The 9,772-nt window shown below is 43.0% G+C and overlaps 2 protein-coding genes across 6 annotated transcripts in view; one reads left to right on the forward strand and one right to left on the reverse strand.

The window, feature by feature from the left end:
- Positions 1–1,983, forward strand: part of smtnb (smoothelin b) — a 48,880-nt gene extending 46,897 nt beyond the window's left edge. For all 5 annotated transcript variants that reach the window (XM_030417061.1, XM_030417062.1, XM_030417064.1 and 2 more), the window contains one exon: positions 399–1,983. In XM_030417061.1, coding sequence (XP_030272921.1) covers positions 399–552 — 154 coding nt within the window. In that variant the 3' untranslated portion in view covers positions 553–1,983. The remainder of the gene's footprint in view (positions 1–398) is intronic.
- A 200-nt stretch (positions 1,984–2,183) lies between these two features.
- Positions 2,184–7,126, reverse strand: selenom (selenoprotein M). The gene is made up of 5 exons (XM_030417066.1): positions 6,834–7,126; positions 6,080–6,115; positions 5,844–5,878; positions 5,646–5,724; positions 2,184–2,960 (listed from the first exon to the last, which is right to left on the reverse strand). The coding sequence occupies exons 1-5, from the start codon at positions 6,927–6,929 to the stop codon at positions 2,730–2,732; spliced, it is 477 nt and encodes a 158-aa protein (XP_030272926.1). The 5' UTR covers positions 6,930–7,126; the 3' UTR covers positions 2,184–2,729.
- Between the last annotated feature and the right edge of the window lie 2,646 nt (positions 7,127–9,772).

Genomic DNA, 9,772 nt, shown 5'->3' on the forward strand with positions numbered 1-9,772 from the left:
GCTTGTGTGCTGTTGCTGATACTCTAATCTTTGTCTGTGTAGGACGAGTCAGTGTTTACAGTATGTGGAGGTGATGCCACCATGTGGTCACTCTCTGCACAGCACAGACATGAGCTCCTAAAACACCATAGGCAGCTTTAAAATTTAAAAATGTCAGTTTTCCACGTCATTATGGACAGTTTAGAAACAAATTCCGTGCTGCTACTTTTTCCACAAATACAGTTGTGCTAACTAAGACCTGTAAACACACTTTAACGTGTAAAATTGGTGGAGTTACCCTTTATGGTCTATAGAAAGCAGCTGGTGGATGATTGAATATGAATCCGCTCCGTCCCTGGTCCTCTCCCGTTCTGTGTGTTTTCTCATACGCGCTGTCTGTTTGTATGCCTCTTCCTCAGGACCTACGCCAACTGCATGCCTCTGCTGGAGGTGGAGGACATGATGATCATGGGCAACAAGCCCGACTCCAAGTGCGTCTTCACCTACGTACAGTCTCTGGTAAACCACCTGCGCAGATACGAGATGTCCATGGGTCGGCCCTGTGACCTCTGACCTGTGCTCAGTGAAGCGTTACCAGTTCTGACCCGTCCCCCGGCTCCATCTTCACCTGGTGACCACCTCCACACGTTACAGGCTGGGACACGGAGTCGCACATCTCTGGTGGACATGTTGAGGATTGTGTGTATGTGTTCGGTGTGTGTGTGCGTGTGTGTGTGTATCAGTTTGCTTATTATCTTTGTTGGCAGTGGTGACGTGTATTCATTACTTCAGTTCTCCTCTGAACACGCATGGTTAAACACAAAGTCCGCCTTCCTCCAGCAACAGAGCGCCAAAGTTTTTATAAGACTTCCTTTTTAAAGCTTTAAGATTTTTACATCTCTTTGTACTCAAACTCAGCTTTGTACCAGGTGATATTTAAAATGCGGTGGCTGTGTCACTACGCAGAGAAACGAGGAATATTTTTATAGCATTTCCCCTTATAAGTTATTTATACTTACATCTTCTCTGCCACACTTCTGTGATTATTATAATTTCCTGCCATCGCTGAAGAAGAAGAAAAATACACCCGACCTTACGGTGCGTTATTCGGCTTTCATTTCGGTACTTATCTTTTTTTTTTTTTATCAAACTTGGGTTGCTTGAAGTATTTGAATTAAGTTATTCTCATAATGGTGTAATCAGTTACTATGTAATACATGAGCACAGGGATGTCGTTTCTTCATTCGTTCAAATGGATGCGAGAGTTCAGCTCGGGCGTAATCTCGCCTCTCTGAACTCTCCAGTGCTACTGAGAACATGTTTCAGACTCTTTTCAACATTTGTACCCCCCGCCACCGTGTTACTGTATCCTCATGATGTTATTCTAACAGCAAATAATGCTTGCAGTCTGTACAAAACGTCACAGAAATACTGCCGAACACACTCACACACGGCTCTCTTAGAGGGCTCCTTATTTATGCTTGAGTAGATGTTTTGTTTTTTTAAAATACGTTTTATTTTGTATTTTTTGTTAGTGTGTACATTATGCTTTGAAAAGTTTAAAGTGAGTCCATAAGCTCAAGCTACCGGGATGTTTTGTAAAACAAATTGGGGGTCACTCTCAGGACAAAGTTAACAGGCCTGATGAAAGCCGGCTTTCTGTTTTTAGAGTTTATAAGAAAGCAGGACTGAACGTAGCTGCCGAGTTAACATTTTATGGTATATGAGGTTAAGGAAAATTTTTAAAAAAAGAAGATTTTTATTCAGCTTGTAAAATTTAAGGTTCCTTTTGAGAAGATCAGAGCTTATTTTGATGAAAAAAGATTTCTTAAAGCTGTTTTTTTTTTTTGTAGATTTTAGAGAAACTTTGCTGCCAACTGAAAAATGAAAACCTTCCACGAAGCAGTTTGTGATGTACATAAGAGCTTAAAACACGGTATACTTTCATGTTTCTGTGCACCACAGGTAAATGTGACTTCAAATTAAACCAATTTGAGAAATGAACGCGTTTTGTGGGGGATTATTGCTCTGAGTCGTCTCATGAAACACTTTTCCCGCAGCAGATTATTCATCCAGAGTGTCAAACGTGCTTAAATTCATAATCTTCACGAGTCTGCAGTGTGCAAAAATCTACATTTAGGAGTAAAAGGACGCAAACATGAGAATATGAATCAACACAGAAAGGAACGAGACCAGAGATTAGATTTTTTTAATATAGTATTTTATTATTTTTTACAACACTTCCACTTGAATGCTCGTGTGTGTGTGTCAGTCCGACCCACCAGGACATAAAGCATCAACCTCAAGGCCGGTCGCTTTTCAACCTGAGGCTTCATTCAGTTTCACAGAAGGTGGGAAGCAAACAAACACACGAGAGAACTCAAATGAGACGGTTGAAACATGATGGACCACAGAAAAAACAAAAAAAAACATACACACTTCCAGTCTTTGTGTGGGGAGTAGAAAAGCACTCACAACGTGGCCTGTTGGATTATTATTGCTGCAAAAATAAAGAACAAAACACCGAGAACAACATGTGCAAAATCAGACTGATGACCTTTCTCTCTCTTAAAAAGGCTTTTTGCTGATGCTATGATTTCGTTTTGCCCATGTGCTGATCCATGATCTGCTGGCTTTATTCTAAAACGGAATTTCTTTCCGTCGTTATCTGCAACAACCAGCTGGTCGTGGAGCAGCTACAGGGCAGAGTGGTACAGTGAGATTCCTACTTTTCTCCACTTCGAGACGGGTTATAGATCGGTGTGCTTGGCTTCCGCTTCGGGCTCTGAGGAGGTGTTCTCCGTGACGAGGGATGCAGAGGAGGACTTGTACGCCGGCTCGTCTTTAAACGGGCTGTCTCTAGCCGGAGAGAAGCGGAACTCCTCCGGCACCTCGTCCTCGGCCTGAGCCTTCTTGTAGAAGCCGAGCTTCTCCAGCAGCTCGTTGATCTCAGAGCGGGTCATGTCGGACAGGGCGATCCGCTGCGGAGGACACAACAGTACTTCAAGAGTGAATTTACTGTGGATGCTCCACGATGAGCTGCACTTTGTTCACAGTGATAGATTCCCAGGGCAGCTGCATGTGTTTTGGAGTCATTTTAAACTGGGTTAATATGGATTTGGTTTATTTTCAGTCTGTTGGACAGATGTACGGAAGCCCTAAACGGCCATGCATTCATACATTTTATTTCCTCCGTTTTCCCGAGATAACGAGATAATTTCCTCCGTTTTCCCGAGATAACGAGATAATTTTCTCGAGATAACTAAACTTTGTTTTCCCGAGATAACGATATAATAAGCTGTGTGTGTGTGTTTGTGAGAATGAGTCAGTCAGTTAGTGCAACGACTGTAAATGACCTTTAATGTGAATTGTTAATAAGAACATCTTGTTTTCATTTAGTTAGCTGGTATTCTTTGAAGCCAGGTTAGCGTCTCGCTGTGAACGGAGAACATCTGTGTTCCAGTGAATCGTGTGTGTGCGTGTTTTTAGATGTGCCTGCATGATTTTTTTGCTGAACGTGATGAAATGATTTACTGTGCACCCGGCTGATAAAGGGTACAAGCTCTTACGGTGTGTCCGAAGGGAAAACTGAGGAAATTAATTTGTTATCTCGGGAAAACGGAGGAAATAAAATACATGAATGCATGGCCGTTTAGGGCTTCCGTACAGATGATAGTGACGCTGAGAAAACAAAAACTAGGGGTGGGAGAAGTTTTGACATGAAACTAAATGTTCTCACAATCAAACACTGGATGATGACGATCTGTGGTGTGACGGTCAGGGCGCTCTGATGGGCTTAAAAGGAAATGGGCCTTAAATTATAAAATGAAACATTAATACGGCAATACTCAATATTAGATATTAACAACTAGTCAAATAACCTCATGTATGCTAGCTGTAAAGCCTTATACAACAGACTGAGTGACGATGAAGCCAAATGTTCAGGCAGGAGTCTGTTGAGGCTTCAAGAGAGTAATTATCTAACATTTGGAGGCTCTCCTCATTAATGCTAATGTGTCTGCTGGGTGTGTTACTTAATATCCAACAGTTTTCATGAGGAAATGTCAGATGAGGGTTTTCAGCTGCTCCCCAAAAGCAAATCTAAACCCCTGGCCTCTAAAAAATGAACACATCGACACTGATCTCCATCATCCACGGCTACTCATTCGTACGTTTAATATCCAGAGATATATATCAGCCACAGACGTTATTGGGAGTTGTCCTTTAACACACCGGGAGTTTGTCTGCGTCTGACGCATTCTCACCTACTGGAAATACTTTGGTTTTATTGAGGGAGGGCGCCTCGAGAGCTTGCAGGAAGAAGACGACTCATCTCCTATAATGACTGTTTCTCCACTGATATTAATACAACTTACTCTCCTGCTCAAAGGCGTATTACTTAGAAATGTCCTTGCGTTTGAAACGGAAGAATGATTTAATAAGAATAACATTACGTTGATCAGAGTTACAGACTCCAGACGTTATTATTGTGGCAAATGACTATTGTAAGCTGTAAAAGGCTGATTGTTAAGGGTGAGTCTACACTTTCAGCAACCATCACTCCTGTGTTAGCTAATCCAAGTTTATCACGTTAAAGGCTAATTGATCATGAGGAAACCCTTGTGCATTCACGTCAGCACGGCTGGAAACTGTTGCGCTGATTAAAGAGTGGCTGAGTGCTGAAGCGTCAGCATTTTGGGTTCAATTTTAGTCTCAAAATCAACAGGAAAACAAGACACTTTCACACGTCACAACAGGAAAAACACAGGTGGATTTTCCTCATTCCTAAGTCGAGCTAATTCCAGGGCTCTGGTCCTGAACATGCTCAGTGACTGACCCGGCTTACTGGGTCATTTAACAGGATGGAGCTGCCCTCATCGCAGGTTATTCACACCTGTGCTCTTCCTGCCTTTGACAAGTCAAAAATGTCTGCTGTGAGGACAAGTCTGTACACAGCCGACAGAGCAGCTGCACTCTGTCATCATCACGCCCACTCGCTCGCTGCGAGTGCTCCAGACGAGGACCTGCTCTTTCCATACATGGGCAGAATCTGACATCTAATGTACTTTTTAAACAGGAAGCTGACAAGAGAAAATCTGTTGAATGTCCAGTCCAAATGATTTGGGCTCCTCCAGGAAATGAGAGTCCAGGAGATTTAAGGATAGGAGTGCATGTGTGAGGTTCAACATCCCTGATCACGTTCTACATATGAGCTTTAATCTACTGTTAAATAAGAAACGAAGGATGCATGCTTTTATTAAGGATTGGGATATATTGATCAGGGCCACAGAGGGGAGCCTGTATCCATGGATTAAAGGCTTGGCTTGTATATTGTATCCCCACAAAAAAAAAAAAAAAAAAAATCAGATGAGTAGATAGTGTGGACACCAAACTAAAGAAGGAAAGGTAAATAAGGTTTCCCACCTTTTATTTATCCTTTTTTCAGGGGGATGATATGATTTACGAACACCTTATTTAAACTTGCCTGACTCTTTTTGCACAAACGGCACGTTCACTACAAAAATGCATGAGAAATTAAGTGATTCCGGCGTGTGTTGGTGCCACTTTAAGACTTTTAAGCGATCGCAATTGAAATGTTCACCTCCCCCACCATGCAAAGCAAAAATGCAAATATATAAAACCTCGCAGGCAAAACAAAGACTTACATCCAGCTCTTCGTAATAGTGGTTCAGGAGGACAAGCTCAGGGTCGGCCCCAGGAATATGCTTCATCACCAGGTTGTGGCTGAGGTGGCGGACGGTCAAGGAGCCACGGAGGAGAAAATGCTGGAAACATTTAACAGTGTGCAACTTTATACACAGACATGTTTAAAGGAGGAGTGAGAGCCGTGTGTCAAAGGATACTAAAGAGGGATGTCCTGGACCACGAAGGCTTTGACCTGCAGGCAGATGTGGGGGATTAATGTTTGTCACTTAGCACCGGGATTAGCGGCAGATCTGTGGGGGGGATTCTGTGAAACACTCGATGTGAAGTGTTCCTCAGAGAGCAGACACTCTTCTGCATGGATTTACTGGCGCTCAGTGTGTTGTCTGTTGTTTTTTTTTTTGTTCCTGTGATTACATAACCGAGAGTGACTTACCTCTCTGAGCCTGTTCAGCTGTCATCCACCACATGTCTGCAAGGAGAACATACAAGGAATGGTTAACCAGCAGATCTCACACTTCTGGGATCCATCACCTGGACTCGGGATGAGTTAATCTACATATTTCGGCCACTGATTTGTGTCTGCATGTTCTCGTTCTGCTGCAAGTTCCTCGCTGAGAACTGATCTGGTGTCACTGCAGTGTTGGATCCCTTTGTACAAAAACAGATTCAGGCCCCTGGGGTGGACGCCTAGCCCAGAAATACGAGCCTCAGGTACTGAGTAGCAGGTGTGACTAACACAATGATAGCAAACAGGAGATAACAAGCTTTTTTCCCCTCTGTGTTGCTGGCAGGGTGGGGATTTGGTGCCACCCTGGGGGGAGAAGGGGATGGTTTCCCACAATAAAAGAAAGATAGAGTTACAGAAACTTTTGTGCAGGAATCCGACCTCCACTGACACACAGCCGGTTTATACACGGCTAGAAACATGTTTATTTGGACATTTTTAAGGTTGTTGTTAATAAAATACATTACAAACAAACACTGTCTGCGTCTGTCACTGTGTGCTCTCTGTAAACGCAGAGACTCCCCTTGGAGAGGCAGTCACGCATGCGCCCGGGACGGAAATGTAAGGAATAAAACGCATCCAATCGCACATTTACGCACATCAGACTCTCATGTTTCTCACTGTGAATACTATACAGACGACATTCACGTCTTGAATCGTGAAGACCGCGGCGTTACTTTACCTCCACCCTCGCCTTTGCGAGCCCGTCCAGTTTCTTCAGATCCACATCGTAAGTCGAGGCGCAGTGAAGCAGACCGGCCAACACGACCAGCCACATGATTCCTCCTGCTGGTTCAGACCGTGGACCAGGACCCTGCTCGGCTCGGCTCAGCTCGGCTCGGCTCTGTTCTGCTCTGCTCCCGGACCTGCAGCTACCTGCAGATGTGTGTGAGGTGAACTGGAGCTGAGGACAGATGATGTGCGGCGATGTCACGTCCGGATCTCTTGCCACGTCAAATATTTCTGCCACATGAGAGAGAAGGAGGCGTGGAGAGGCAGCTGATTGGTTATCTGCGAGATCCCCATCAGCATTCAGTTAATCCCATAGATTTGATATGCAAACTTCGATTTACCGTCACAAATGTTTAAAGAGGTCATATTATGCACATTTTCAGGTTCGTGCTTTTATTTGGGGGTCCTAGTAGAACAGGTTTACATGCTATGATTTACAAAAAACACATTATTTTTCCTCATACGGTGCATTGATGCAGCGTCCCTTTTCAAACTGTGTCTTGAACGCTACGTTTTAGCTACAGAGTGAGACATCTCGCCTCTGTTCAAGCTTTGGTGAGAGTTGCTTATATGTATTACTTAACAGGCAGGATGTAGCCAATCAGAGACAGAGAAGGGGTTGATTGTAATGAGAGGCTGCACAGAATGAAACATGGGATCTAGATTTAGGACAAGAATCCTAAAATTAATGTTATTCTGCCATGTTCAGGGCAAAACGTGAGAAATTCAGTCTGAAATATTCAAAAAGTAACTAAACTTATCAATACAATGTGAATGTAGTGGCAACACTGTGTAAAACTGGTGGTTTGAATACCTCTGAATCGATTGTAAGCATTTACAAGCAGAGGAAGTGTTTCTGGTTTCTATCATATTGTATAGTGCGGACGAGTATTTCTATTTTTGTGTCCACGTCCCAAATGTTACACTCCACGAGACACGATTAAGTGTCTTTGGTGAATGCGAAGACAAATCAGACAGCGGAAACAGTGTAATGTAATGTAATGTACTTTATTTATACAGCCCTTTACAACAATCCTTTCGGTGTACCAAAGTGCTTTACAGCAGGTAATAAGTAAAAAGAATAAATAAAAAACAATTAAAACAATAAAAACAGTGAAAGCAATAAAATACAGCAAAATCAAAAAAGATAAAATAAGATAAAATAAGATAAAAAATGTCATCACACTACTGGGTATTAAAAGCCATCCTGAATAAATAGGTTTTTAGCCTAGATTTGAAGAGGCCCAGGTCAGAAATAACACGCATCTCTGCAGGGAGCTTATTCCAGAGCCTGGGAGCAGCAACAGAAAATGCTCGGTCACCCCAGTGTTTATATTTTGACCTGGGCACTTCCAGCAATGGTTGGTTAGTTGACCTCAGAGCTCTACCAGGATTACGGACAGTTAAAAAGCTCAGATAAATACGATGGGGGGAGGCCGTTAAGAGCTTTAAAAACAAACATTAAAAGTTTAAAATCAATTCTATAAAGGACGGGAAGCCAGTGAAGGGAGTTAAGAACAGGAGTGATGTGCACACGTCTGTTAGTGTTGGTTAAAAGACGGGCAGCAGCGTTTTGCACAAGTTGAAGGCGATTATGATTATGTGAATAGACATGATAAGGAAACCTCGACACACAAACCTGACCTATATACTGCACAGCACCTGTGTTTTTGTCAGTGTGTTTCATTGCAGATGCAGATGCAGAAAGACATACAGCAGTGCTGAGTCACATAAGAACAGGCCCACTGAAAAGATGAAGAAAAGACAAAGAAATCTGGTTTTAGAAGTATCGTGCAGAGTAATATCAACTTACCTCTTCTGTATAGAAATCAGGCCAAAGGTCTACAACGCTCCTCGATGTTGCACTTATGCAATTATGGACCATATACTCCAAATTGAGTCACTTTTTATGACATATCAGCTCTAGAAATGCCTCAGTGTATCATGTTCTAGCCCCTTATTATGTAGGAAAAAGCAACAACCATGAACTAGACCTACAGCATGTTACAGTCGATGTTACATCACGCTTCAGTGCTTTATATAGACGAGCTATGAGTTATTTTCCAGCGTGTGAGGATACAGTATGTGTGCAGTAAGCTTCCAACACATCCTGCAGTAATAAATATACTTCTGCGTACTACCAGTAGCTTCAGGCAACCAGATTCACTACACTTACTGTACTGCACAGCTTTCCCCCCTAACACACACACACACACACACACACACACACACACACACTAGGATGCAGAGGTTTTGACTCATTCATTTCATAAAGGCCACAGGCATTTAAGAGGTCGTGTAGACTGATGAGGTACCCTCAGGTGTTGCCATGGCAACACCTTATCCCGTGCTTTGGCTCAGCGTAGAGGTGATCTGGCCTCCTGGAGGTAAACTGGCATCAAAATACATTCCCTTCAGCAGTTTTAGTGCAGGATATTTATCTTGTTGAACATTAGATGAAGCCGCTCGTTAATATCATCCTGGCGTCATCCTGATGAACTTCCTGTTCAAGTTTCCATCGTGAGTCTCACAGTGTGACAGAGGCAGATTCCTGTGTTTTGTGCTCACTGAGTTTGAAATCTTCAAAGAGGTCTGCAAGGAAACAAAGCCCTACTGCTGAGCTCACTCAAATCTGGTGACACGGCTCCTTTCAGCCTCGAAACATCGAACGCATTCGTGCTTCCGGAACCTGCTCTGCACTTACGAATCCGTCCCTGCACAGTCTTAAAAGAAGCTCCTCAGGCTGTCATTGTGCAGCTGTAAGAGAGCTTTGTCAACATGCTCCGCAATCAGAAATGCATCACCAGATTGCAAAACCCTCTGAGGACAAACTGTGATTTTTTTTAGCTTGATTTCTGAGCTTGATACACAGGTAACTGCAAAACTTTG

The sequence above is a fragment of the Sparus aurata genome, chromosome 5 (genome assembly GCF_900880675.1).
Source record: "Sparus aurata chromosome 5, fSpaAur1.1, whole genome shotgun sequence".
NCBI classification, from domain to species: Eukaryota; Metazoa; Chordata; class Actinopteri; order Spariformes; family Sparidae; genus Sparus; species Sparus aurata.